This window comes from Anomalospiza imberbis, chromosome 5 (assembly GCF_031753505.1).
Source record: "Anomalospiza imberbis isolate Cuckoo-Finch-1a 21T00152 chromosome 5, ASM3175350v1, whole genome shotgun sequence".
Lineage (NCBI taxonomy): Eukaryota > Metazoa > Chordata > Aves > Passeriformes > Viduidae > Anomalospiza > Anomalospiza imberbis.
The window spans coordinates 56,751,158-56,779,070 of record NC_089685.1 but is presented as its reverse complement, the minus strand read 5'-3'; the positions used below and the strand labels follow the sequence as shown (position 1 = coordinate 56,779,070).

Sequence of the window (27,913 nt, the reverse complement as noted above, 5' to 3'; positions counted from 1 at the left end):
TGGCAAGTGTTAAAAGAACTTTTTTTTTTTTTTTTTTTTTTTTGGTAACAGAAAGTGCAGGTAAAATCCTTCTTTTGGGAGATTTTACCCAAATTCTCACTTAGTGTTGATTAGTGGCACCATAGTATTATTGAAAGCTCTTCAACTGGTAACAATATGGGGTCTCCTGATGAAGCCAAACTTCATTAATGACAACAGTCATGAAAACAAGCTGCAGCTGGATTTCACAGCTGTACTTAGTTTTAGAACCATATATAGGAGCATTTAGTAATTAGTGAACAGAAGGATGTGTGTGCCATGGGAAGTAGTAACCTATAACATTTTCAGAAAGGATCCCTCCCTACTGAAAGCTTCCCTGTGTAGCTGTGAACGCACAACTTTCCTATTCTAATGACCAGGCCATTAAACAGAGGGTGGCACTAAATTCTCTTGGCAGTGACCTCAGCAACACTGTTGGTGTACTGCAACACCCACCTGGTTTTCTCCTGCTGGTGTGGGGCAGCTGCAGCATAGGTGGTGCTCAGTTGGGATGGAAAACCTGGAATAACCTGGGCAGGGGGCTGGGGCTGCTTCACTGACTCTGAGAGGGAGCCAGGGCTGAGATCCAGCACTATGAGGTAAGGCAGGGAGGGACATGGGCAATTTCCTCCCTGCATCCACCATTGTCTCTATTTTAAATTTATATTTGTACTGCTACCCCCTTCTTACTCAGAACTAATTCTAACTTGATTTTTGAGCTCTGAGAACGTGCCTTGAGACTTCCTTCTCTAATGGGTAGTGGTAGAGGTCCAGTTGACTTGGATATTAAAATAATGAAAGCTGATTTTTTTCTGCCCCTTGGAGTGGGGGCTTTAAGAAAAAAAAAAAAAAAAAAAAACTACAGCAGGCACATGGTTGTATGACAGGATGTGTCCATGGGGGAGAGACTCAACCTCTCCCTGGTCATAAACCTGAAGAGGAGGAGAGAAGTACCAACCTGCTCTTCAAGTTCCTTACAGCTGCAATGGGTGGTGGGGTGAATTCAGCACAAAACATGTGACAGTTGAGATCTTCCAAAGGTGTTAGGTTCCATCAACAAAAAATAGCTCATAAAACTAGAATAACTTTAATTTAGCTGGCTTTTGAAGGCATTGATTGTCAAGATGTCAATCTCTACTAAAAAACTGAGATTGAAAACTGCTTAAAATGTACAACCAACCAAAAAAAAAAATGCTCCCATTCTCCTTTCTCAGGTAACTATTTGTCTCCAGAAGTTGGAGCTTTAGAGAAAACATCATCTATTGGGAGAAATGTGATGCAATAGCAAGATTTGGCAACATCAAGGATACAAAAAAGTTCTGAACAATGTGAAACTATGAATATTAAACGCTAGATGGAGTAGTTGGACTAGAAAGAAATTGAGATTTGTAAAGCAACTCTAGTAACAGAGCCACTGTAAATATTTTGAAATCAAGGGCTTAGTAGCAAAGCACAGCACATGAGAACACACTTCTCCAGGAGTGCCAGTTCAGGGAGCTGGACATATGCTGCTGGATTCTTGCTGTAAAAACAGCCACCAGAAGGGTTCTCCCTTCAGTTTCTCTTTTGTGAGGGCCTGAAATTTTGTCAGAAAGAGATAACAGGTTGGTCTGCGTGTTGCTGAGTGGCAGATAACCCTCAAATAAAGAGCAAAGCAGCTTGACACTCTGTGGGAAGGTGTTCTGCTTCTTTCAGGTGTAAGAAAGGAGGTAACTCTCTCCATGGGCTCCTTCCTCCATCTTCTTTTTTTTCCTCTCTTTTTCTCACTGTCTTAGGCTATGTGTTTGAGGGGTATTGATACTCCTGCTGCCTTAAGCATGTCTCATGCCCACCCTGCAGCTGATCTCTTCATTCCCAACCCCTGCATCATTCTGTTTATTTTAGGGGCATTGCTGTCTGTGCAGCTGCTCACTGAGCCCGTCTGGAGAGCTGGTACAGTAGAAGAGACACCTGATCAAAAACCAAAGGGATGTAGTTTGAGGAGCCTTCATCCCAGAGAAGAGAAGGTGCTGGAGTGATCTTATTGTGGCCCTCCAGTACTCAGAGGGATCCTATAAGAAAGAAAGATGGGGTCAGAGTTTTTAGCAAGGCCACTTGTGATGGCACATGGGGTGATGGTTTTAAGCTAAAAGAATGTAGATCCAGAGTAGGCATAAGGAAGAAAACTTTTAGGATGAGGATGGTGAGACACAGCGAAGACACAGCAGCTCCCTGCGCCTGCTCTCTGTCAGGAGCTCCCAGTGCCTCACCACACAGACAGGACAATGTGCACTTTGTTTGAGAAGCAGGGCTTTGGAGGCCTAAAACAAACTGTCCCCAGGGCCAAGGACAGTGCTGGCCATTCTCTCCCTGGGCAGATGGCCCTGTGGGGACAGCATCTCTCAAGAGCAGCGGTCGGTGAATGAGCTTTTGACCTTTTCAACTTATTGTATTGGTATCTAGCCAAACAATCTGAGTTCATCTGTAGTGTGCAACACTCAGGAAACAGAGTAATGGCAAATATGTTTCCTACCGAGAAATAAACTGCCTTTTGTGGAGGAGTAAATCAGACCTTTGCTGCTGATGGCCAGATGCCTTCCTGCGCTATGCAAGCACTGATAGGGGCAAAGAAAACCCTAATGAGGCTCAGAAAGAGGGATGTACAGTTAAAAAAATCTTCGATTTTTCTTCCTTGTAGGTCAAAAGTAGATCCTCACAGCGTGACTTCGTGGATGAAAACCTGATCCCACTGTAGCAAAGGGTTTGACATTGACACCAGCAGGGCCAACTAGTTTGGAATCGTCTTTAGCTTGAAAGACAAAAACCAAAAACTTCTCCAGGGGTGCTGATCACCATGTGTCAGCCCCTCTGACTCTTCTGAGTGTAATGATTCTATGATTCTGCGATCTTCAGGCCCAGATTTCCTCCAGCGATTTGTATATTCCTCCCAGGGGACAGAAGTCCAGACCTGGCCATGGCATGCTGTGTCTGCAGCACCAGTGTGCGCCTGACAAGATGGTCGGGGGACAAAGTCAATGTCCATGGAAATCTGTTTAAAAAATTTCCCTCCCCAAAAAGAGGAAAGAAAGCTGTATTTTCATATTCTAATTATAGTGCTCAAGAAAACATTTGTGTTCAGTTAACAGGGGTAGATGTTCCTGTACTTTTCTTTTGGACTTTCTGGGGTTTTTTCCCTGAACTTTTTTTTTTTTGTTTTCCTGAATTTCTTGTTTGTTTTTTATTGGAAACATAGGATTTTAGCTACTTGTTGCTTACACATCAACATGGCAGCATGTCTGAGGTCAGGTTCCCACTGGCTATAGTCATCGATGCTACAGTTGCCAATGATCTCTTTCTTCAGAGCTAGGAGACACTGCTGATGGTCAGCAAAGATATTTGGTAAGACAGAACTTGAATTTCTGAGCTAAAGAAAATAATCCTTCTCTGTGAGGGTGATTAGACTTGTAAGCTGTTGCCCAGAGGGGCTAAGGAGTCTCAAAACTTGACTGGACAGAGCCCTGGGCAACCTGCTCAGGCAACCTGAGCAGATTGTTGTACTTGCTGATCTCCAGAGGTCCCATTCAACGTCACCAACTCCATGATCCAGTGATTTAAAGCACCCATCTTTTGATTTGCACAAACCTGGGCTGCCTTTTTTAGTGCAGATCCATGTTTCCCTTTGGATCTTTGCCCAACAGCTGCTCACAGCCCTGGAAACTGTGCAGGTGGCTCTGCAGGTGACTGCAGAGGTTTGGCAGAAGCTCATCTCATAGGGTGCCCAGCTGCCTGCTCATCCAATCTTCTCTCAAGATGCTCATCAAGACAGCATTCAGTTTCCCATGAGAGGGTACTCTGCAGGTGGAATGCCTTCTTCCCATGTTGATCCTGGGGAAATGTCTCTGTCAACACAGACAAGCTTTCATTATGTACTTGAGGGACTGGAGTTGCCATTTACAATACAAAGCCTGTTTACAACTTGTATCCTGCTTCCACCTTTCTCTAAGCCTTCAGTAGTGCCTAGTCCTCGTGATGGAGCTCTGTACAAGGCTGAATCCCACATATTTCTCCTTCTTTCTTTCTGTTTCTCTCTCTGTTGTGAAAGTCCTCAAGTCCACTGGCTGCTTTTGAGTTATTTGGATGGTACAATATGGTTTGTTGACTGACACATGTATTTATCCAGTCTTTATGTCATATTCTTTCCCCCAAAAACTGTGGGACCAAAATTTCTCTTTCTCATAGGAAAAAGGTATAAACTTGACCCACATTGAGTCCCGACCTTCCCGTCTCAATAAAGATGAGTATGAATTCTTCATTAACTTGGAAGGCAAGAATGTCCCGGCACTGGACAAGATCATCAAGTCCTTGAGAAGTGACATTGGAGCAACAGTCCATGAGCTCTCACGAACAAAGAAGAAGGACACTGGTAAGGATATGCTGCCAAGGTTAACATTGACACGGACTATTTATGTTACATACTGAAATGACTTGTTTTTCCTGTAGTAAAGGAGATCCTCTTGAATCTTTCTGGCTACATTTCTCTCTCTCTGTCCTTATTTTTCCTCTACTGTAAACTGTTTCTTTTGGAGATTTTCTGTCAGTGTAAATTTTTGCCATGATTCTGACTAGGTCTCCTGGAAAACTAGGGAGGCTCTGCCACCCACTTTGATGGGAACAGGACTAACTCTCCATTACTGTAAGAAATCCCAGGGAGGTCAGTTGCAGTTCTGCCTTCAGAGGGGGAAATAGGGAAAGATTTTTTTGAGTTGTTCCTGCTCCTAATTCTCAGAGATTTGCTGGAATTGAGGCTGCTTGGTGCAGTGGTGGCTGCCCAGCAGATAGGCTGAGACAGGCTTAAATGCCTCTTCAGATAACAGATGTGATTCTAATAGGATTTCAGACTTTAAGTACTTTAGGTCTGGATCTTCCTCTTCCTTCCTAGGAGCAACATGAAAGGACATTAATACCTTCTTGAGATCAGTGCTGGTAATCCTTTTACCGTTTCCTTTGTGTCCTACCCATGACATTACATTTGAAGATGAAAAAGAAGAAGGCAGATTTTCTTTGGAGTCAGTTTTCTCCATTCATAGACAAAGGGACAAAAGGTTGATTAGGTGATTTATGATCATGTCAGATCGATGAGGTTCACTTTTGGGGGCTTTTTTATTTCCAGAAGAAAGCTACAGGACCCACCAGGGCTTAACATTCATTTTTCTGGTTACTATGAAAAAGTTAATGAAGAAGTTTATTAAATAATAAAGTTGTCTATAAACATATGCCAGAGTCAGACAGAGATACAGCTCTAATATCATATACAGCTCAAATATCATCCAGGAAACTCTTGCATGTGAAATTCTGACCTTACAGAAGTCAAAACTCCTGTGGTCAGCTGTAGGATTAGGATTTCACTGCATGTTACTGTGTTGATCAAAGGAGTTTTTGAGCTAGATTATCCTGTCAGTGCTTCAAAAAGGGACTTGATCCTCTTCTGTCTGAGAGGATAACTTGTGTTTGTTGGGTAGTTTCAGCAATTCAGAAATATTATAAAATGGGAACAATTTATTGCCGAGGAGAGAGAGGAAGATTGACATTTCTTCTTGCCCTTTCTCATTTTTTTTCAATTTCAACTCCTCTCATGAGTAATAAGGGCCCAGTCAAACTGAAATCCTCTAAGGACCATATTTTGAAAGGTCAAACAAGCCCTGCTTAGGGGATGAACTGTGGGTGGCAAATCCTGGGCAGAGGCACTACAAGGGCAGAGTGAGATGGAAGCAGCCCGAGCTGTAGGAAGTGTGGTGAGATGCTGTCCTTTATCAATGATGGCATTAACAAATAACAGACCTTGTGGTGCATTTTAGGCCAGCTTGTCTTTCAAATATATCCTCCTGGCAAATCTGGTCATAGTCCACAGATGTGCCTGTGTGAAATCTTATTCCCAAAGCCCAGAACAAGAGCACTGTGCCTCCAGGGAGCAAAATCTCAGACAGATGGTTTATGGGGATGTTGCCACACTTGTCTCAGTGGGCAGGTAAAGGCTGGGAAGGTTTTCTTCCAGAGGCAATCTGGGTTCCCATGGGACTGATTCTTTTGCTGTAGCCTAGGATGCTGTCATTTCTTCCCCACAAAGGATTCATTTTTCTCCTGCTCATGATTTGAGAAAGAAAAACCTTATTTTTCTGTTTCCTGTGGGAGGTACTCAGTCCCGTTCTTGGGGCACTGCTTTGTGGGCACTCAGTAAATTTCTGTATTCTGTCCCTTCTGTATAGCTCAGTGTTAAACACTGTATGTGTGTGATTGATTGGGCAAGGGATAAATGAATGGCTTTTTCTTTTTTATTTCTTTTTTTTTTTTTTTGGGTCACTTTAACTGCTTTTAGTATCTTTCGTTAACAGTGTGATTTTAGGTGAGAGCAGGCCAGAAAAGTGTTCTAAATCCAAATGTAGCTTTGGAGCTTCAGATGACAAGGGCTGGCAGCTGCTGCACCAAAAGCTCTTTGTGTACATGGAAAGATTCATTGCAAAAACACAGTGCATCTCCTAGTGGCTCTTTTTGGAAACAAGATGGTAGCTGCAGTCCACTTGGAGCCCATTAATAAAAATAATTAAATATTATTCTGTTGCAGCATTAGGGAAATGCAGATAATTTATTGCATTTCTGAAACAAACTGGGAGCTGAGGATCTGTAGGGGCCTTGTTTGCTGGAGCCTGAGGCTAGCCAGAACATTTGAAAGTGTTTAAAAAAGGGCTAAACCTGGGCCTTGAACTGCTATAAATTGCATAGACCTGTCTTTGACCCTCCTCACAGTGGTCCAAGTGGAGGATTCTGCAGAAGTCCTCACTGCCCCTGCTTTGCTGCCTCTCATTTAAATGGCTTATTAGCATTCTGCTCAGCATTTGACCCCACGGTAATTTGGTCACCACTTGGGCGTCCAGCACCATCTCATAAATGCTGCTGTTTCACTTACAGACAAATCAATATTTATTACTGATCAGCCCACGTTTGCTCCCCAGACCTTCACAGAGGCCCAGTGTTGCAAGAGCTCACCCTGGCAGTTCATTAATGGCCGTGCAGACAGACAGTCGGTCTGGCAAACGGGCTGGAGGAGGATGTTGCAAACAAAATATGGGATAGATTCAGCCTGGGGGTAATTTGATTTGATCTTTTGAATAGTTTCTGGAAGGGCTGGGGATAGCATCCTGGCATTTCAAATCTAGGCAGAAGACCTACCAGTAGCCTTTTTTCACCCTGGCCCTCAATGTGAAGGCTGTATGGACTTAATGCAGTGTTTGCCCCAGAGCTGTGCTCGGAGTCTTTGATTCTCGTTTCCATGAGAGCTAGGAAAGCTCAGCTCTTTTCAGGACCCAACATAACAACTTATGTTGGTGCAAGCAGCACTAGGTCTCCTTGGGATTTCCCTTTCACAGCCTGCCACTTTCATCCAACTCTGCAAGCTCAGACCTGCTCTTGTTTAGCTACTGCTTGTGCTTGGTTAGGCAGGATCAGAACTGCATGACAGGAAGATAAGTTGCTTCTCCTGTTTAGGGAAAGAGCAAGTCACCCATCTCCACACCGAGGACTGACACCACATCAGCCTGGAGTCGGTTTTTCCTTGAGTCTTTAATGAGGTTTGCACCAAGTACTAACACAATCTTGAGAATAAGATATTTAATGAAAGTAAGTCAGTATGGAAAGTAAGTCAGCAATGGTTCAAACCCTGCCCAGATAGACCTTTCTGATTCATGCCAGCAAAGCCCTACAGATATCACTGCCAAAATCCAGTACAGACTTCAGCCCCCACCAATTTTTCTACACAGCCTGGACCCTTCAGGTCAAGGTGCATCCCTGAGAAGAGTGGTTTTCTCTCTAACACTGTCAAATCCTTTGCTGTAGGGATGCCAGCCAGCCTTTTTTCCCCAGTGCCTAATACAAAATCATTCACCAGTGTGCCTACCAGGCTGGTAGTGGGGAGTCTGAAGCACAAAACAGAGAAGCAATTCCCCACCATCACACAAAGCTCAGGGATACAACCAGTAAATAAACCTAGAGAGAAAATGGGCAGGACATGGTGTAAGTAGTGACCACTCTCTATAGATCAAATATACCTTTTTCTATTACCCCTGTGACTAATTTAAGTGAAGGGGTTGGAAGTGCAGGAAACTTTCTGACAGCGAGGGGAGAAAATGTTTCTGGAACAACTAAGAGAACGAGCGGTGCATCCAGCAGCAAAGAAACCCCTTTGGGGACTTTCCTGGGTCTGCTGCTGCCATCTAGTGACTTGCTCAGGTCTGGTTTTCAGGGCAAAGAGAAGTGTGCGCATCCTGGAGAAAGGCGGACCAAACCCCACTCCTGCTGGGCGGGAGAAGGGGAGGCACCGCCGGGGGTACCTCTGAGAGCCGCGGCGGGTCCCTGCATCCCGGGAAGCTCCGGCATCCCCGGATCTTCCTGGCCAGCAGCCGCCAGCTGCAGACGAATGTGAAGGCTCCCAGCATGGAGCCAGGCTGGCGATGGGACAGCAGTGCGGGGTGTGGGCACTCTCTCTCTCTGCCTGGGGCTGAGCAGCGGCCCCCAAAGCGAGCCCTGTAAAGCTGCTGTTGCTCCAGCACCTCTTGGGTCGCAGAAACCCAGAGCCACAAGCACCCTCCGTGCTGTGAGGCTCGGCACAAAGCACGGCTGAATAGTCCCGGAGACAGAGATCCTCTTATCCTGCAGGTGGTCCATCAGCTCTGGAATGAGCCCCATCACCAAGGCACTGCAGGGAACTCATTCAGCAGCTGCTGGCCGAGGATCGGGTGCACTTGGCACAGCCCCCGAAATAAGATGGGGTGGTATGGCGCAGCAGCAGAGATCAGCTGAGCAGAGAGCCACAGAGGGAATCAGCTGGTTTCCAAACACTGGCTGAGCAAGCATCACCCATTTGTACAAGAAAATCCCTTGATGAATTGCAATCTTTTTACTGATAGAGGCTGCCCCTGCTCAGTCCTTGTATTGAATTGCCATGAAGATGCTTGACTTACTCTTTTTTTATCTCAACACATCACATCTGGAAATCCCTGTGATTTTTCTTTGTCCTTCACCTTATGTTTTTTTGTAAGGAGAGGGTCACATGGACATTACACTCTGTGTGGTCAGCATGGTCCCTTCTCCCATACTGGCTGTGCCTGAGACAGTGTGTGTAGAATATGAGTTACAAGGCAATAGAGAACCAGACCAAGAAAGTTAATCGAGTTAATGCATTATTGTGTAGTGACTGCAGTGATACAGTGCTAGTCTGAGGTATTAGGATGCCGTTTGTCATTTTGTTTCAGAATCCTAGCTCAATGGGGCCACGAAGTAGGTCATGGAGTGTTGCAGACAGTCCAAAAATTCTTTATCCTTGTTGTGGAATTTCTTGTGATTCCTTTGAAGGGGATGATTCTGGCTTATTGTGAAAGTTTTCTCCATTTTGATAAGCCAAGACACCAGAAGTAATAAACAGAAAATCATAAACATTACCAGCCAGCTCTGCACCAAAGTTCAGATGCTCTTGATGTTCTGTGTTCTTCCAACAGTGTGAAACAATCACAAATTCAAGACAACTTGCTTGGTTTGTTCTTGTTTCCTACTACAGGGAAAAGGATTGAAAGACTTTAGCCCCTTGCCTATATTTCTTTATATAGATGATGAAAATATGAAAATGTTAGAAGGCCAAAAATCAAGTAACAATGAAGGATGCCAGTCTCTATTTATTTTCTGTTTTGCAGTACCGTGGTTCCCAAGAAGTATCCAGGAGCTGGACAGGTTTGCCAATCAGATCCTAAGCTATGGAGCAGAATTAGATGCTGATCATCCTGTAAGAATTATTTTTAGAATTTTTTCTAGTTATTGGCACTGATGTTTCTCTAATTTAAATTTGCTTTCTTTTAGTACAGATCTAGTAGAGTAAATCTCACATGGTACAGGACAAGAAGGCTGAAGAAAGGACAAGAAACCACATTTCTAGGGTTATAATCAGCCCAATACTTCGTTATGGAGTAAATCAAAGCAAAGGTTGCTACAATTGAGTAAATGCCAGATCTTAAAAGTTGTAGTGGTTTTCAGAGCACAGGGCTACCGCAAGGGCACATCTAATTTTCCCAGGAGGCTCAGATGTAGTGATTTCAGGCTCACTTTGTGTATCACTAACAAGAAAAAGAAGCAACATATCATAGCCCAGAGAAAGAAAGACTTTTTTTGTCCTTGATTACCTACATGTGATTTAGCTCAGTGTATTGTTATGTGGATGCTAAATCTGACATGGTACTTTTATGGTGAGATGGGACAAAAGAAAAGATTCTTGGTTCAGAAAGTTTATGGTTTAAATGGTAGCATCAGAAAGTTTTGTTCGTTGACTTAGCTGATAAAAAAAATGTTTTGCAGTTTTTAAGTTTTGTTCAGATACAAGAATATTTTCTGCCTCTATTCCCTCTCCAAGTAAACAACTACTTACTTTCATTTGTCAAAACACACTGAATTCCATGCAGTGCACCAGAAATTGCAGCTATTAGTTTAATTGAGATAGGTTGATTATAAATAAATTACATGCAGTGCACGAAAAATTGCTGCTATTAGTTTAATTGAGATGGGGTGATTAGTCATTCACTACCTATTGCTTAATTCAAGACGTGTTATGTACCATGTACAATGATTCATGATGTTCACTGTGGTCATATGAGAGGCAGAATGAAAGGAGGTACACTGAGCCAATGGCCCCCTTGTGTGTAATGTGGGAATAGACCAAGATTGTATTTGAAAAAAGAACCAGGAAAAAAAAAAGAAAAAAAATATAAAAAGGAATGAAGCGTCTCTCCTCCAGTTCCTAGAATTAGTTAGTGAGCTTTTCCTTAAAAAGAAAGCCAGCTGCTGGGGTAAATGGGTGACAGGCCATAGAGTGCAGAAAAAGAGAAATCAAAGGAGGCCGCGTTTTTAGTAGTTAAGTGATGCATGGAATTTAATCACAATGACCTCCATGACAGGTTAACCTTGGATAGTGCATTTTTTGGCCATTGGCTACCTCTGTTTGATTCACACTCTTGAATTTACACTCCACTTCAGCTGCCTCCTGTACTTGGCTGTGTTTTGTGGCCCCACATAGTCCAGTTGTGCCATTGACCACTAAGAGATGCATTTATGGGCTGCTGCAGTGCCCAGGGAGCTGTTCCTCTTTGCCCTGCAGAAGGGCATCTAGCTTGGAAGGAGGATGTTTCTGCACTCCAGGTGGTGAAGGCACTCCTGGTCCTGAGGATCTTTTAGTCAAAACAGCAGGCACGCTGGGGTGGGAGAATGGTTATCCCAGATGAAGATTTAGAGGTTTTATTTCTTATCCTTGGTTTTATTGCTAATTAGCTGTAAAGGTCAAGCTCCCAGCCACAAGGTCTATTAGACATTCTTTGTAGTCATTGATTGCCTTCAAATGGTTGAATTTGTATTACAAATAGGGATTTTTGGCCTGCTAAGTGGCTACTGATCCTTTAGCAGTCTGAAAAATGAGCACTTTTAAGTGTGGTTCATTCTGAAAATCTGCCTAAAAGGTCTGATTGAGTTGATGAATGTGCTTCTAATGTGTTTTGATTCTTTCTCTAGAGCAGCCCAGCTGTGCCAGGGACAGCAACAGGCTTCAAGGGAAACCAGAAGGGCATGGTTATCCAAGTGCTGATAATTCTGATTGCTCTTGCCAGGAGAGCCTTGTTGTTGCTGTAAAGGAACAAGTTTCCCTATCTTATGGGAAGTGGAAATGAGAAAAAGAAAGGACTTGCGGGGCAGGGTTGGTGAGAGACTGTGGCTGAGCAGCAGCTCTGCAGCCCAGGAAGGAGAGCTGCCCTGGTTGAGTGGAGCCTGGCAGAACCGAGGCAGCTTTTCCACCGACCTTGCTGCACTTCTTGGATGCACCAGCTGTGCCTGAGGGTGCTCACTGGGAGGAAGGTTCTCCACCTTTTGCACTTACTGACCATTTTGCATGGACTGACCATCGCTGTTTCGCTTCAGGGGTTCAAAGATCCCGTGTACCGGGCCCGGAGGAAGGAGTTTGCGGACATCGCCTACAACTACAGACAGTGAGTACCCACTGCATGGGAGCAAAGCAAGCCCTCATCTCCTGCCCTCTCCTAGGGTGCTCATCCTGCTGGCTATCCCTGCCTTTCCACAAGCATCCTCCTGTTGTTGGCTTTTCTCTGACATGTGTTTAAATCTTCCTGTTCATGCATTTATCCCTAAATCACAGCAAAACAAAGGTAAATTGTTCCAGGTACACTTTCAGAAGAGACATCATCTCCATTCTCTCCCCACAAGACCCCTTTTCCCCAGCTTTGTTGTCTAATTGAGCAGCAGTCTGTTGCTGCTACAAAGACCTGAGCATTGAATAAATCTGGTATTCCCCATTAAACCAGGGCTGGGGGAGGAGTGCCTATCATTAACATTAAAGCAGGATCTGCATACACTACTAAAATTATGAATAACATACGGTTCTGATGCTAATCCAGTGTCTGTTACCCTACTTTTATCATGTCTAATCCAGCTGCAATTAGTAATTTAGGCTTCTATTTCCCAAGAAAAATAAATTAATAGAGATGATAATTCAGTTAGAACAGGCTTATTTGATTGCTTTCAATGATCAGACCTGGAGGAAAAAAAATTCTGTTCCCAGAGACACTCACATGTACAGATTGGTACTACTGGGCCTTATTATTGCTGGGACTGGTAATAACTGTGTTTGCAAAGAAAAATTAGCATATATTGTAAAATTTGGGCTACAATTTTCGCAGGATCAAAAGATAGCCCCCGAGCCAGAGAGTTAATATTGTAATCACAAAAGGAGAGACAAAATTGGACTGGTTGATGGAAAGTACAAAATGTCAGTTGAAAAAAAGTCAGAAATCCAGTTTATACCTAGAAAATTTGGATAAGATTTTTGTGTCTGGATGTGTACAGATGTAATGTCCATTCTTAAATACCCCACAGAAGATACAGAGAAATGGACAGGAGGAGAGGCACAACCAAAATTATCAGGCTTCACTGAAAAGGGAAGGGTTCTTGAGTTGTGAAGGTGCTACCCAGCTGCAACAGTGAGATGGGCCAGTGGTTGCTTGCCTTGTAGTCTTCCTAACATAAATTTAATACTTTTCTGTATCCCTTCTTTTGCATCTGTACTGCCCTCTTTGTTTGTGCTGTTTGCCTCTACTTTTTCCTTTGCTTTTTTGCCTCCTCTCATGATAGATTTACCCACTGTTTTTGTTGAATGCTCAATTTCTCTGACTTCTCTTTTCTTTGCTTTTAGCTTGCCTCTTCCCTCTGCCTGAATTTGCTTCTGGCCCCATTGATCCCTAGAATTTTTTTAATTGAAATTTGAAAGGTTTTTAAGCCATAGCCTCCCCCAGTAGCCGTGGAAGGTGATTGAGGATTATTTAGGAGTCCTATAGGAACAAAATCCCCCAGCAATCCTCATGATTCAACATGATGTTTAAAGCTCCACAGATCAAGGAGAGCTGATACAGAGAGACAGAAAGTGATGGTTCTCCAGAGGAGCTGCCCTGAGGCTCAAGATAAAAATGAGAAAGTGGGAGATGGTGGGGTGTCATGAAGAGTTTAACAATGGGTCTCTGGGGCTTGGAAAGCTTCAGCATTGTTCCAGCAGTGTTGATAACCCCATTAAGTTACTTAAACCCCTTTGATTTTTCAAAGCTGCTGCATTCACCTGTGGCCTTAACATTATTGCTAAGGAATTGGTTATTCACAGGAGGCCAAACTGCATTGCTTGTGGTGTATAACTCCTGTTAATTTCAACATGAGCTTAGAACGTGGAGGCCCGAGGGTGGGATTTAACTCATAATTGCTCCTTACAATTATAAAAAGTCAAACTGGCTGGAGTCTGCATGTGTTACAGCACAGAGCACAGATCAGAATTTCTCTGCCACTGCAACAGAGTTTTATGGAGCTGATGGTTTCATGTTTTTAAAGAAAACATTAATATAATGCTCACTAGAGCAAGAAGTAAAACAGCTCCTTCATATCAAGAAAGAAATTGAAAACAACAGCAAGCAAGTATTTTTAGAAGAACACCTTTAAAAGACAAATAAGCACTGATTTATTTTTAACATAATAATGCAAGGAGCTGTCTAAAGGCCATTATCTCAGCCAAGGTCAGTAGAATCCTTTCCAGCCAGTGCCTAGGGAAAAATGAGGCTCCTTTTATAGCTGTGTGCCAGCCCAAAAGCATCTCCCCTCCTGCACCAGCAGGTCCTGGCCAGTCCTAGTAAAGCTGCAACACGAAGCAGAATAAGAAAACTGTTTTGAAAATGGCAAGTGGGAAAGGACAAAGAGCATGTTGATGGCATAGCACATTTTCTGTGGCTGCTATTGAGTGTATCCATTTTCTTTCTAGTGGCCAACCTATTCCTCGTGTCACCTATACAGAAGAAGAAAAGAAAACTTGGGGCACTGTCTTCAGGGAGCTGAAGAGTCTGTATCCAACTCATGCTTGCTATGAACACAACCACGTGTTCCCACTGCTGGAAAAGTACTGTGGCTACAGGGAGGACAATATTCCCCAGCTTGAAGATATTTCAAATTTCTTGCAGAGTAAGTTTGAAGCACCTAAAAGAACCAAATGAAATGAAAGACCACAGCTATCAGAGGAGGTGGTGCTTCCAGAGAAGGAAGAGCAATCCCTGATTTATCAAAGGCTCCCTGTGATGTTTGGGCACATCACTTAGCCTGTATCCCAGGTCCTTCTCTAATATTTCTGGGGATACAGTGGGACAGATGCTCAGATACTGTGCTGGTGGTATACCTGGGCAGAAAATTGCCTGCAATTAAACTCTATTTAACATAAGGAGATTAAAAAAAAAAAAAAAAAATCAATAAACTTTTCCCACTGTAAGGAGCCTGGATAAGGATAAATCAAACACATCAGCTGTTTTTAAGATGATGTCTTTCTGTCCCTTCAGGCTGCACTGGGTTTCGGCTGCGTCCCGTTGCAGGCTTGCTCTCCTCTCGGGATTTCCTGGCTGGGCTGGCGTTCCGAGTGTTCCACTCCACGCAGTACATCCGCCACGCCTCCAAGCCCATGTACACCCCGGAGCCGTGAGTACTCTGGCACACAAAGGGTGTCAAGCTGCAGCACACCAACAGCAGGGTCAGTCCAGCTGGGAATAACTGCCTGGGACTCTGCAGCACTCCTGGGAACAGGGCTAAGGGAGAGCAGCCAAAGACTGCTCTCTTCTGGAAACATTTATGGAGCCTTTCTAGTCTGTTTAACAATCTGCATCCAGTGCTACAAGTTCTTCTGGGGCAGATGAGATAGTTTTGCTACTGAAGGCCTGCTTGTGTGGTGTCTGGGATGCAAGAGAGCAGTGTACAAGCTAAGCTATTAGCTAAGCTAAGTGCACTTAGCTAAGCTATTAGCACCCAAGTAGTGCAGCAAGGACTTAGCCTGTTGCAAGCAAGCTTCTGGCAGTAAGACAGGAGGAGCCCAGACCATTGAACCCATCTCTTTTTCATTTTGGAGTGTTTCTCTCTGTCCCTGTCCATTGTCCTTTTCCAGTTGCCATTTTAAAAACAGTTTTCTTATTCTACTTCATATTGTTGCAAATCTTCCTTGTTTTTTTGGCTTCCTACTTTCCACAAACTCTTTTCCCTTTCTTTTTTCTATTTTTGATTCTCCTGACTTTCTTTCCTGCTTTTGTTTACCCCGCTGTCATCATGCCAGGCTGAAATGTCTTCCACAGACTTTTTTCTTCCTTTTTTTCTTCAAAAAAGATCTTCCAGGCCTTTTTTTGGACATCTTATACCCTTCCCCTTTTCATCTCACCAAATCACTTCTCTGTATTTGAAAAATCTAACAGTCCCTGCTGCTGGGGGATGTATGATGCAAAAACACAGAAAACTCTGGGGTTTGCAAGCAAATAGTTTCAGAGCAAAATGTTTCCTGTGAACGATATCTGCTGGTAGGAGCAAATGCACTGTGCTCTTGACTTTGTGCTGGCTCTAGGGCGTTCTTCCAGCGTTGCTGGACTTTTCCTGAATCACAGTTATTCAGCTGTCATGTTTTCTTGCAGTGATATTTGTCATGAGCTGCTAGGACACGTACCTCTTTTTGCTGATCCCAGTTTTGCTCAGTTTTCTCAGGTAAGTTATTCAGTGGTTATATTATTTCTATAATTAAACACACAGTAATTCAGTGGATGATCCAAGAGCTGTGAAGGGTGGTGCAGATTCACCTTTAAGCATATTGTATAAGCGTGGCTGAGGTGGGTTATTTATTGCTTGAAATCTGGACACAATTCACATAGGTGAAATCATAAAGTCCAACTCCAAACATGATTTTGTGTGAGTTGCTTTTTGACAGACCCTGTGAAGCCATCATTTTAAAGCCTTCCTGCAGATGGTGATCCTTCTGAGTGAAATCATATAACTCATGAGTCAGATGGATTATTACCTCACCATGATATTCAAATGTTAGGGAAAGTGGAGATTTTGTTTTGTTTTCTGTTGAAGCAACATTGTAGGCTGAGTGAGGAACTGTCTCAGCTGTAAGCATGGGAGAAGGCTGGAGAGGCGATTTGTTTTTGGTAGTGTTAATGTCCCTGGAAAAGAAGCCAAATCCTGGTGAAGCAGTAAACTTTTGGCTGCATCCTACCGGAAAACATGGAAATACACAAAGAGAGAAAGGCATAAAGACAGAAAGACTGACAGACTGAAAGAGAGGAGCGGAAAGGGAAGGGAAGGGAAGGAAAGGAAAAAGAAAAGAAGGGAAGGGAGGGAAGGAAGGAAGGCTGGCTGGCTGGCTTGATGTAACATCTCAAAAGAAAAAAGTCAGTTTGATCTAGTTAGTAAGTTTTCAGTATTGCCTCTAGGCTTTGCCCTTTCCCAGAACTGGTGTTTCCTTCCAGATAAGCCCTACTGTACTTTGGCTTCCTAGGATTTGATATGGTGATAAGCTGCTCTAATGCCTTTGCTGTGTGTGGGGGGAGCCCTCTGATTTTTGCACTATGCAGTCCTCACCAGAGCAAATCAAGAAAGGAACCTGGCTATATTAGTCTCATGTGTCTGTCTTTTGAATCCAACCATTGCATGCATCCTGGAAAAAGGTATGAATAAGCTCTTTCAAATCATGCCCTGTCATTCAGAAAAAAATAGCTCATTCAAGGCTCCAGGAAAACTCCTTTAATCAGGACCCATCAAAACAAAGAGAAATATCTAAGGTGTGTAGGTGTGATTGATTTGCCTCCTTTTGTCCCTATCATTCTCTCAGATGTTCATTGTAGAATTGATCAAAAGCCTGTCAAAGCAAGAGGAAAATTTTATTTGACCTCAATGGGCTTTGTACCAGGCACAAAGGATCATGCCTTTTAAATGACATTTGGACAAGACCCTTTGTTCATTTTTGGAGAGATTTCTGGTTTAAAATTGATCTTGCATGATAGGAACATGTCCTGTAAACGTTTGTGTGTGGTAGTAAGCAATGGTAACATTTAAAATGTGAGCAATTACATAAGAGAGGGCAGGAAGAATGTTTGCAATAAACGGCTTGAAGAATAATGGTTTATTGTTACAGGAAATTGGACTGGCATCTCTGGGAGCTCCAGATGATTTCATCGAGAAACTTGCTACGGTAATTTAATAAATGAGGGCTCAATTTTCCAAAGCGCCCTGTGTTGTCTTAATTCTGCTGCCACTGAAGTCACTGGTAGAACTCCCATAGAGCTGAGTGGGATCAGAGTGAAGACTGTGATTGGAAAACCCTACCCTGAAACAGTTGCACTAAAGGAAAATAGCTTTGGCACGCCTTATTCAAAGTGACAGTTGTGATTAAACACAGAAGCCCAAACAAGATTTCCTCCAGCACAAACATATTGGGCAAGAAAAGATTATATGTTGCTTCATCCCCACAGGAAATTTCAAGAGGCAGCTTCTGTAGTTGTTTCACCTTCAAGCATCCCTTCCACTTTGCCAGGCAGGCACCATCCTCTGTAGTCAACATAGATCACCTGGATAGCTACTCTGAGACTGCTGAGACCCAGAGCTGTAAACTTTGAATAAAACCGGGGCTATTGCTCTGAGATTAGAGCCCTCAGTGCCAAATGGGGACCACCTGGGTGAAGAATTCCACCAGCTTTGACACTTCTGATAGATGGGGTAGTTTTTTCTGAGCCAGGGCAGGTATCCCTTCAAAGGGACAGACCCAGGAGTCAAATTTGGCCACTCTCCATCTTTCTTCCCTATTGCAGCAACAGCCTGATCATGCCACTGCTGCAGTCAGATGCCCTGTGTGAAGCAGGACTCAAACTTTTCTAAAATAAGATTCAAAATTCCACTGGGCTGGCCGGCCAAAATAAAGTTTTGTTGCTATAATTTCATTGCTCCCGCTGACAAAGATAAGCACAGTAAAACACAGCTTTGTCATGGAATTGAACTGATTCGCAGGCCGAGGGAATCTAATACTGTGTTTCTCCCAGGAGAAGAATTTCAGTCTGAAGAGACGTTTATTGCATTTATACACTTGAACTTGACACACAACATAATCTTAAATAGAAATGAAAACACTAAATGTATTCAAATAAATGGTGTACACATATTACTTTTTATCAGGTAATCATAAGTTTGTCTCATTTTCTTTCCAGGTTTATTGGTTTACAGTTGAGTTTGGACTTTGTAAGGAAGGAGATTCCCTCAAGGCTTATGGTGCAGGGCTGCTGTCTTCATTTGGGGAGCTGCAGGTGTGTTCTAGAAAATATTTCAAATATGTTTATTCAAATTCCTTTTCTGAATGTCTTCAGATCTTTGGTTTTGCGTCATACTTTGTGCATAGAAGTAGGATGAAATGTAGTACTTCATTGTAGAGCTCTGATAAATGTGTAGGTGTATGGAGACACAGGGAACTCACACCTCCTTCTTCCCCAGTAAGTGACATTATCACTGTATTCTACAGTAGCAACTCTTCCCTGTCTGAAATGGAGTTGCTCTTCATTTGTTTCACAGAACGTTCAAACACTTACACTGAAATAAATCTCTTACCTTTTTGTTCATAGTATTGTTTATCAAGTAAGCCTGAGATTCAGCCTCTTGTCCTGGAGAAGACTTCTGTGCAGAAGTACTGTGTTACTGAGTTCCAGCCTGTCTACTATGTTGCTGAAAGTTTTAAAGATGCAAAAGAAAAGCTAAGGTACTCCAGTCATTCCAGAGAAGAACCTATTCTTGTCTGCTGTAATTACAGTGGATCTCATTGCCATTAAGGGTCTTGGGCTGACAATCATGTTTTGAGAGGCATTAGAAAAATCTGTGCAATGCTTAAAGAAAATAAACATTTTATATCCTCAAATCTTGGGCAAAAATGAGTAGTAACATTAATATACCTTAGCATTAAGCCAAGAATTTGTGCTTAGTGTAACTAAGAACTTCATTTGTCTAACCAAAATGCAACAAAAAAAAAAAATTATCTGTTCAATTGCAGTTATACTGACATTTAAAGTCAAATCTGGCTAATCAATGCAAACCAAGTAACTTTACCATTATAGAATTACTAGTTCTTTAAAAAAAATCTAATATCTACTCCTTTTCCTCTGAAATTATGTCAGGGTTCAGTTCTGATTCTTGGAAAAGGAATGGCTCAGCCTGTGTTGGGGTTCAGCTTGGTTTTCACCCTGACAGCATTTCTATTCCTGTTAAAACACCAATGCACTACCATGTTTCTGGGTGTTAGTCAAGCCACTGGGGGCTAGCCTTGGGTCACACTCAACTTATTTTTCACTTGGAGATGCCACACACAGCCTTGTCCCAGACCTGCAGTCCCTTATCTTTCTACCATTCAAAGATAAATTGTTCTGCATCCCAAGATATTCTGCTACCTCAGGGTCCCCAGATCTGAGGTCTTCCTAGCTCTCTCCCCTGCTGCTTCCTTAGTTGTCATAAGCCTGGAGCTTTTCCTTGTGCCCTTTTCTCAGGAAATACCTGGGAAAGATGGCCTTCTCTTCTGGGCTGTGTGATTAGTATCCTGCACACAGTTTCTGCCTTCTCTGTATGCATCCCTGAGTAGCAAGCTCCTTGAGGAAGTGGAAAATGCTGCCTCATTTAGCTGCAACAAAATATCTTGGAGCTTTTTTTATTTGCTTCAGTGACCAAATTGAAAAAAGTGGTTAAATTGAAATAGAAGTTCTGGGGTTTGGTCCAGTGCCTGTGCTAGAGGCTTGCATCTGGACATGTGTGTGTGTGTGTGGGTAACAGAATACCTTTCTGAAAAACTATTCTGAGACTGACAGCTTTAGGCATTCATCTTCTAATTGGGATCTTACCTTCAGCTGAGATTTAGGAAAGCCATCTTCTAATGTGATCTCTCCTCTTTGAAAAACGAGACCGATGCTGCTAAATTCATCATAACCAACATAATATTTTTTCACTGTCACACCTTGTGGCCTGTTCATACTGAGTCCTGTTTGAGACAATGTCCTTAATAAGGTTAATAATAAGGTTTAAACTGAAGAAGCTTTGTGGGGGTGGCATCCAGCATATTCCACTGTTCTGGGCGTATGGGATTTACCCTGCTGAGTCACAGTCTGTGTAGTGGGGCTCCATAATCAACTCCTGCGTGCTTCCCTTCCTCTTTCAGCAATAACTTCAGTAATCCAAAGCAGATATATAAGACAGTATCCTGCTGGGGTCTACAAGGAGCCTGGAACAATAGCTATGCCCGTCTCATCCCATTCAGAGCCCTTCTTTCCGCAGTTCTGTGGTTATGCAAATTAATATTTTCCCAAGACACCAAAATCTTAATGCTTCTGACATGGTATTAACTATTTTGCAACAGAGAATGCTGCTTCACTCGATTAACTATCGTCTAGCTCTTAAATTACCTGCAAACTACCAGGTAATTTAAGAGCTAGACCATGCCAGAAGTTAGGCATCTACTTGCTCCTTGGCATACCAGGATGATGTAGATCCTTGACCTTAATTCCCCAGAAACTCAGACGTGGATTAGATTCCTACCTTTTGCATGAATGACAGGAAAATGAGGTGTTCAAGCTTGGCAGATCCCAGTTGCTGCATAGTTGGCCTATACCAGGAGCAGTGTTGCCATGCCAATAGCCTAGTTAGTCCTGTTCAGAAAAAAAACAGAGGTGATAAGGACAAATGCCATTTCAAGTGTGTTGCAGAACATTGTAGGTCTCAGATCAGTCAGTAGGAATTTCTGTTATTTCCTCTCATAGATTTTCTTATCCCCACAATCAACAAATGCACACACCAAGAAAAGAGTTCGTGAAAAAAAAAAAAAATTGAACTGTACATTTGTTTTTTTTTCCCCTCAGGAAATTTGCTCAAACAATCCCTCGTCCTTTCTCTGTTCGGTATAATCCCTACACACAGAGGATTGAAGTCTTGGACAATGCAAAGCAGCTGAAGAACTTAGCTGACACAATCAATAGTAAGGAATTGTACATTTGTTACCTTGAATTCCTCAAAACTTGGGTCAGAAATAGGAACCACAAGGCGGATTCCATCTGGTTGCATTTAATGCTCTGAGCCTATCCAAGATAAGGCAGCACACATCTCCTTTCTCATGAAAAAATTACTTCTCAATTCTAGCCAAGCTTCAAGAAGCATTTCCATTTCACTGTAACTTGTTAAATCTGAAAAACCCAGTTTTGGGGGAGATGCTAGGAAGTGGCAGATGGCCTTGAGGTGGATCCTAGCTGTTTTCAGTAAGGAAGTGAAGGAGAAGCATGGCTTTGATCATATTTTCCCCCTCACATCGGCTAGCCTGCTAAGAGCCAGCTCCTCTGATCCTGTGAGCCAGCCTTCTGTGGCTAATGAAGGCAAAGGGATGACTCTGCAGACCTAGCTCCAGTAAGACCCTAATAAACATGTACAGTTCAGCACTTCTGTACTCACCTTATTCTTTAAGAGAGTGGATATAAAGGGTAAAAAACATCCAGGAGTGTTAGAAATGAACTTGTTCTGGAATTAACTGCTCTGATTATTTCCTTTGCAGGTGAGATTGGGATCCTTTGCAATGCCCTCCAGAAGATCAAATGAAGATTTGCTGTAACTTGCTAGTGACTAGAAGCTATCATGTGCAAGTGCCAGTCTTGATCTAGCCTCAGTCTATTATCTTCCAGTGAACTGTATCAATAATTATGTTATATATCTTAATTATTAGATATTAGCAGATAAACAGACATCTATAGGTGACCCTCAACTCTTCTGGCCTTTAGACACGAATCCATTTTTTTCTTACTAATGTATAAAAATTACCTTATTCCTGGGAACCTGGGGCAAGTCTGTATATGTTTTGTGCCAAAGGTTAGCAGAAGAAGGTCTTCACCATACCAAGCATAATCTGCTGCTCCTGTGAGGTCTGGGACCAGGGATGGGATGTCAAAGATGAACAGTGATCCACCTTGCCTTCTCTCACAGTCACTCTTCACTCAGTGCCTCCCAGTTTTCTGAGGTTCTCATGGTGTCTGGAGCTCTACACCTTTCAGGGTACAAGGGGAGATTTCTCTTAACAGGCATACTCAGCTACTCACGGTGGATGGCTGATGTGTGAAGGCTACATTTTTTTCTCTGTGTGTCCTTTCCTGAGAGGTGTCTCTTAATTTTCTAGTCTCACAACATAGAAGGTGGATACCAGCCCCTTGGAAAATGAGACGAAGTGCCCGTTACAATTCAGCTGAAGATGCTGGAGCCTTCCAGCTCCTAACTCACTGTATCTTGGCTTGAGTCCCCACCAAAGCCGTGGAAAGCCTGCATTTAGACAAACCCAAACATGATATATTTCAAGACAGGTCCTAAGTAATGACACATTTTTGTATCTCCACTGCCCATCTCAGTTTTAATTTTTTTTTTTTATTTTTTTTTTATTTTTTTTTTTTTTTGAAAACAGTTTTATTTTTCCTGGAGTATATCTCAGCTGAATCAGCAAATAGAACCAAAGGTGGCTCCATCTTAACACAGTGGCTGAGCATGGAGAGAGAAGGGTTTTGCTGTTCAGGAAGCTGTTTCTGTATTTAACAAATAAATTTCACTCAAATCAGCTAATTGCCCTCTTGGACTGGTCCACATTGTATAATGCCTCCTTGTAGCTCCCTGGTTGAAGGAGAGAACTCAGCATTGGAACATTGGAGTAGAATAGAGCAAAGCAAAACTGAACTGCATTTCCAGCTTGAAGCAATTTTGCATCATGACACTTAACATGGCTCAGGGGTCACATTTCTGTTAGAAGATTGAAATATAGAGAAGGATTCGAAAGCCCATGAGTCTCATACCTGTAATGGTACTAATTTTGTATTTATAGTTTGAGAATCAATACTGCTTTAATGTAAGAATCATCTTTTAGGAAGATAGAAAGTACAGTTCTTTTCATTATATATGTGGTGGGTAATAACATTAATTTAAGGATACCAGCTGGAACCCTTTTCAATAGACATATATTTATGCAAAATGGTATCATTTTGCTGCTTTGAAGTAACCTTTTTTATCTCAGTAGCTTTTTATTCCTTTTTTTCTCATCACAATGTCTCTCTGGATTTTTCAATCCCACTTGACATGTATTTTCAGTGTGAAAGTAGCCCATATTTTTATCTCTTAATATAATAGGACCCATGAGGTAACTGTATGCTACAAAGAGGCAATTTCATCCCAAGGGTAAAGTCTTTCAAACGAATCCTCAGACAGCTTTCCAAGCTTCTCTGCTTCTGGCTTGAATGACAGCAGCAGTAGTTCTATAGTGATATTAGGAGCTCAGGATTCATGATTTTCTTTTATGTGCAAGTGGAATAGTTAGAGAATATTGATGCCACATGTCTGATTCTCTGTCCCTTAATGCAGGTTTAAATGAGCAATAGCTCCAGCCAAAGCAGCATAGCATGGCTGCTCAGCAAGACAGATGGGAAAAAAATTAAATGTTCAGCATTTTAAAAGCAGAGGAAACGTATGGAAAGTAGATTTTCTCGCAAAACAAATAATCTTGTACCTAAGTACTTTAAATACTATAAATAAATCACATTTTAAATAGTACTCCTTAATGGGTGACTTCTTATTTCCATGCTTAAAGAAAGTTCCAGCTGTGTAAGAAAATGCTTTTTGCATTATCGGACTGGTGTAAATCCTCCTTGTATGGTAAGCATCCAAGTCAACCAGGATTAAATACCCAGGTAGGAGGGAATGCCCATCTGAGGTGCTACCCAAAACAGAAAAAGGCTCTCTTGACTGTCACTCATCCAGCCAAATTATGAGACTGATATAAACACTTCCTGATGTGTGCCATTACTTGGAAATGCGCAGCCAAGCCCAGCTTGTTCTACATTTACATACTCCATAAGTCCTTGGGTGCTACTCTGATTAACCTACCCCAAGCTAATCTTTTAGGTAACCTTCCTCACTTCTACCCCACTATGATCACATTTCTTCGTGTCCTTATCTCCAGCTCGGTTTCAGGTGATCAAAGAAGCTTTTTGTGAGGCCCTTTCCTCTATGGTGACCTTGGCCCAGGTCAATGAATGTGATGAAGGGACACCAGTCTGGACTGGTGGACTCCTCTGGGTGTCTTAAGATGCCTGTATCTGACAGCAGCCTTGGAGAAGGGACATTCTAGTGCCCAAAGAATGCAGAAATTGTTGAAAAAGGGATTAGGCACAGCAGCAGTCTACAGGAATGCATTCTTTTTAAACTCCCTCTGCTTCTTCAAACCATGCTGGCAGCTGTCAGAGAAGACATTTTGATGTTCAGGTGTAACCATCTAAATTAACTTAAATAAACTAAAAGTATTAATGCTGCATCTATCTCAAATGAGTGGCACTCTGCTCATAGAGGATAAAGATACCTGCAATGGTACCAGATTAAAAAAAGGGCAGGTTGTTTGTGGTGATCAGACCTGGCCTTCTTCTCCTGCTCCCAGCCTTGCCACCACTGCTGGGGAAATGTGGGAGTGGGAAGAGCTTTTTTTCCTCTTTAAGCCCATTTCTACACCCAGCTAATTCAGTTGCAGCTGCCATTCAAGCACCTCTGAGGTGCCCCCTTGCCCCCCTGGAGTCACCGGGGACACAAGCCAGGCCTGGAGGGTGCTGCAGTGTGCGTGAGGGATGGGTTCTGCACCAGGGATGGGTTCTACATGGCAGACAGTGGCTTGCCCCATGGACCCTGGGCCCAGGCTTGGCATGGTTGGGACACCCCTCTTCCCAGGCTGGCACTCACCACACTCTGCAAAGCCCGAGGTCTGGAGGAGCCAACATTCCCCAGGATGCTGAGATGTCCCTCCCAGGCACAGTGCTGCAAAATTCACCTTGGGTTTGTCTGTCAGCAGGGAAATAGATGAGGAAATCAAGACCTTCCCAGTGCTCTCTCTTAACCCAAGGGAAGTTGTGGTGCTGTTGTGATCCCTAGAGAACAAAATTTTGTTTATTTTCCCTGGCCAGGGAAGAGGTAAGAGCACAATAACACTATGGGGTGTTAAGCTAAGGGACATATAAAAAAAGGCTCCATCTGCAAAGGGAGGCCAGAGGTGTGGTCTTATCTCTGGACCTGCAGGATGACCTTCACAGGGGGTCTGGCACATTGTAACTCAAGGTATGAAGATATGGGTGCTCATATCCAGAAATAATATTTTGATGTCAAGTGTAAGGAAAGGGAAGATAAGCCTGCTCTGTCAGGAGCAGTTAAATCTCCCTGGAACTTATCCTGCCACCCAAAAAAAAGATGTGACCCTGGTCTTTTTGAGAGCCTATTTCACTGGAGATAAAATTGCGACAGAAACAAGTTCCAATGGAGGAACATAGCCTGGAGGTAGCACTCCTCTTTTGGAGGGGTAGGATAGAACAGGTTCAGATCCTGTGGGTAGGAAAAGCTCAGAAGTGGGCAATGGATTCTGACTCTAGCTGAGGTCTCTCTGATACTCCCAGAATTGTGTCTGTGCAGAGGAGACAGCACTTAGATGGGGCTATGATCTGGGAGAAGAGACATATAGACAATACAGAGAGAGTGCCAGTGAGGTAAGAGAGAGTAAGGATGAAGAACAGCCTCAGACACTGCAGGTCAGTCCAGACTGGGAGATGTAAATGGAGCTTGGGCTAATTGATTGCCTCTCCACAAAGGAACCCCTTTCCAGGGCTGAAGAGCTTGCAGATACCTTCAAACAGAGCAGGAGGACTGCACTTTGAAGTTGCCCACTGAAGGAGGGCCATCTCGGGCTCTTGCGCACATCCGACACAGGCGGCTTCCCTTGACGTGTCCGGCACGGCCAACATAAATGTCCCTACACCTAACACACAGCAACCAGCTTGTGTCCCTGCTCCTGGCAGCTCTGAGCTCACCACACACTGACACACTGCATCTCCAGTTCCACCAATTGCCCTGGCCATTGCTCTCACACCCTCAGCCATTTCCACTCAATAGCTGGCTGTTGCAATTCACCCCCCTATCTCCCAATGAAGACTGATTTGATGGGGATGTCAGGCCCTAAAGAAGAGGCCAACAAGGAGAAGGAGATGTGTGGCATGCAGTCATTGAACAGCCAAGGCAGCCTGGACTCCAACAGGGAGGATGACAGAGCATCTCTCATCCTGACCTTTACACTCTACAATGTGAGGAAGACTGAGCTCTCTAAGGCAGCTGAAGTCTTTGAGGTACAGACCTCAAAATCCCCTTCCTTTGCTGAGCCCTCTCTTCTGTCTCTGCCTCCTTCATGTCTCCCAGTCTGCATCTCTCCCCTTCTCACTCTGCTCCTGCTCCCTGCCTGACTTGCACCTCATGCTGCCTTCCCCCTTTCTCACTGGTTTTGCTCCAGCTGCTCAGAGAGGTGGGCAAAGAGGGAGAATGCTCTGGAGGGAGGGAGCATCTGGGCACAGGCTTTTAGAAGAATCACCATTTCATGCAAGGGCTGTTTAGAGGAGATAGCAATCAGTTGCTTCTTTCTAGCAGTTGTGGTGGCCAGCATTTCAAGCACTCAGACTGTGGGGAAGTTAGAAGCCAGTGAATTTTCTCCACATATTTGGCAGGAGATACAAAGACTATAAGAGCTGTGAACAACACAGACATAATGCAGTCTCGACACTTGAAGTACCCCTACCAGGTGCTCACTCTTATCTGGGAAAATGAATAACTCTAAAGAAAACTATTGTGCTTGTTACTTATTTCTCACAATTATTTAATGATTATGGCGCTATTATACGTCAATAGGTCTGCTTTCATTCTGGCAGGATTTTAAGTTACTCAGCCACTCATTTGCTATTTCTGCACAGATGAAATTCTACAGTCAACAGTATCTCATCTTTCATCTCCTTCTTTCTCTACCCAATGCTATAGTGTTTAATCTTTAGCTCTGTCCGTATATTAGCTCTTTGTAAACCAGACATTATTGGACTTCATTACTTAACATGTACTTCTAGTTAATACCTCTTTTAGTCACCTTTCAAAGACATTATAGAAATGTATCTAGACTTACGTGGATTTCCAGTCTTTGGAGAAGCTTCATCGTATGAACACTTGGCTCTTGCAGATGTTTGAAATTCAAATCTATCACTTTGAAACCCGTCGAGCCAAAAAGCCCAAGAACTCTGTGGATGATCTTGACGTTTTTATTGAATGTGAAGTTCACAGTGCTGATGTTGGTATCCTTATCACCTCCTTAAAGAGAGTAGCAAAGGATGTGAAAACCAGCAGAGAAGACAAAGGTAAGAAATGTATGCATCTCTTAGTGCACTTCTTTTGGAGTAACTTTCTTAGTTTTAGCTTCAGCTTCATAATAGCAATTCCATTTGTCTGGAAAGCCAGTGAGTGGGCCTTCATTATTTGTCTCTGCATGGCTGCTTTCCACTGCCATTGCTGCAGAAAGAGAGGCACTTCATCATAGCCTGTGGAACTGAGGTGAGAATTGTTCCAGCAAAGAGGGAGATGGGAAGGATAGAACAGCAGATCAAAA

At 43.1% G+C, this 27,913-nt stretch overlaps 2 protein-coding genes and 2 long non-coding RNA genes across 4 annotated transcripts in view; 3 read left to right on the top strand and 1 right to left on the bottom strand.

Moving 5' to 3' along the window:
* PAH (phenylalanine hydroxylase) overlaps positions 1-22,265 on the top strand; it is a 32,132-nt gene extending 9,867 nt beyond the window's left edge. The window contains exons 3-13 of the mRNA XM_068190996.1: positions 4,237-4,420; positions 9,735-9,823; positions 11,995-12,062; positions 14,387-14,583; positions 14,952-15,087; positions 16,062-16,131; positions 17,561-17,617; positions 18,627-18,722; positions 19,035-19,168; positions 21,306-21,421; positions 21,989-22,265. Coding sequence (XP_068047097.1) covers positions 4,237-4,420; positions 9,735-9,823; positions 11,995-12,062; positions 14,387-14,583; positions 14,952-15,087; positions 16,062-16,131; positions 17,561-17,617; positions 18,627-18,722; positions 19,035-19,168; positions 21,306-21,421; positions 21,989-22,032 — 1,191 coding nt within the window. The 3' untranslated portion in view covers positions 22,033-22,265. The remainder of the gene's footprint in view (positions 1-4,236; positions 4,421-9,734; positions 9,824-11,994; positions 12,063-14,386; positions 14,584-14,951; positions 15,088-16,061; positions 16,132-17,560; positions 17,618-18,626; positions 18,723-19,034; positions 19,169-21,305; positions 21,422-21,988) is intronic.
* LOC137474430 (uncharacterized) lies at positions 35-1,425 on the top strand. The gene is made up of 2 exons (XR_010999355.1): positions 35-617; positions 1,233-1,425. It is a non-coding gene; the product is annotated as an uncharacterized lncRNA (long non-coding RNA).
* The window catches only part of LOC137474429 (uncharacterized), an 18,194-nt gene continuing 9,448 nt past the window's right edge, over positions 19,168-27,913 (bottom strand). Inside the window, exons 2-4 of the long non-coding RNA XR_010999354.1 lie at positions 27,437-27,618; positions 19,954-22,633; positions 19,168-19,292 (exon numbers count right to left, since the gene is read on the bottom strand). This is a non-coding gene — a long non-coding RNA (uncharacterized lncRNA). The remainder of the gene's footprint in view (positions 19,293-19,953; positions 22,634-27,436; positions 27,619-27,913) is intronic.
* LOC137474428 (tyrosine 3-monooxygenase-like) overlaps positions 27,470-27,913 on the top strand; it is a 26,892-nt gene continuing 26,448 nt past the window's right edge. The window contains exon 1 of the mRNA XM_068190997.1: positions 27,470-27,665. Coding sequence (XP_068047098.1) covers positions 27,470-27,665 — 196 coding nt within the window. The remainder of the gene's footprint in view (positions 27,666-27,913) is intronic.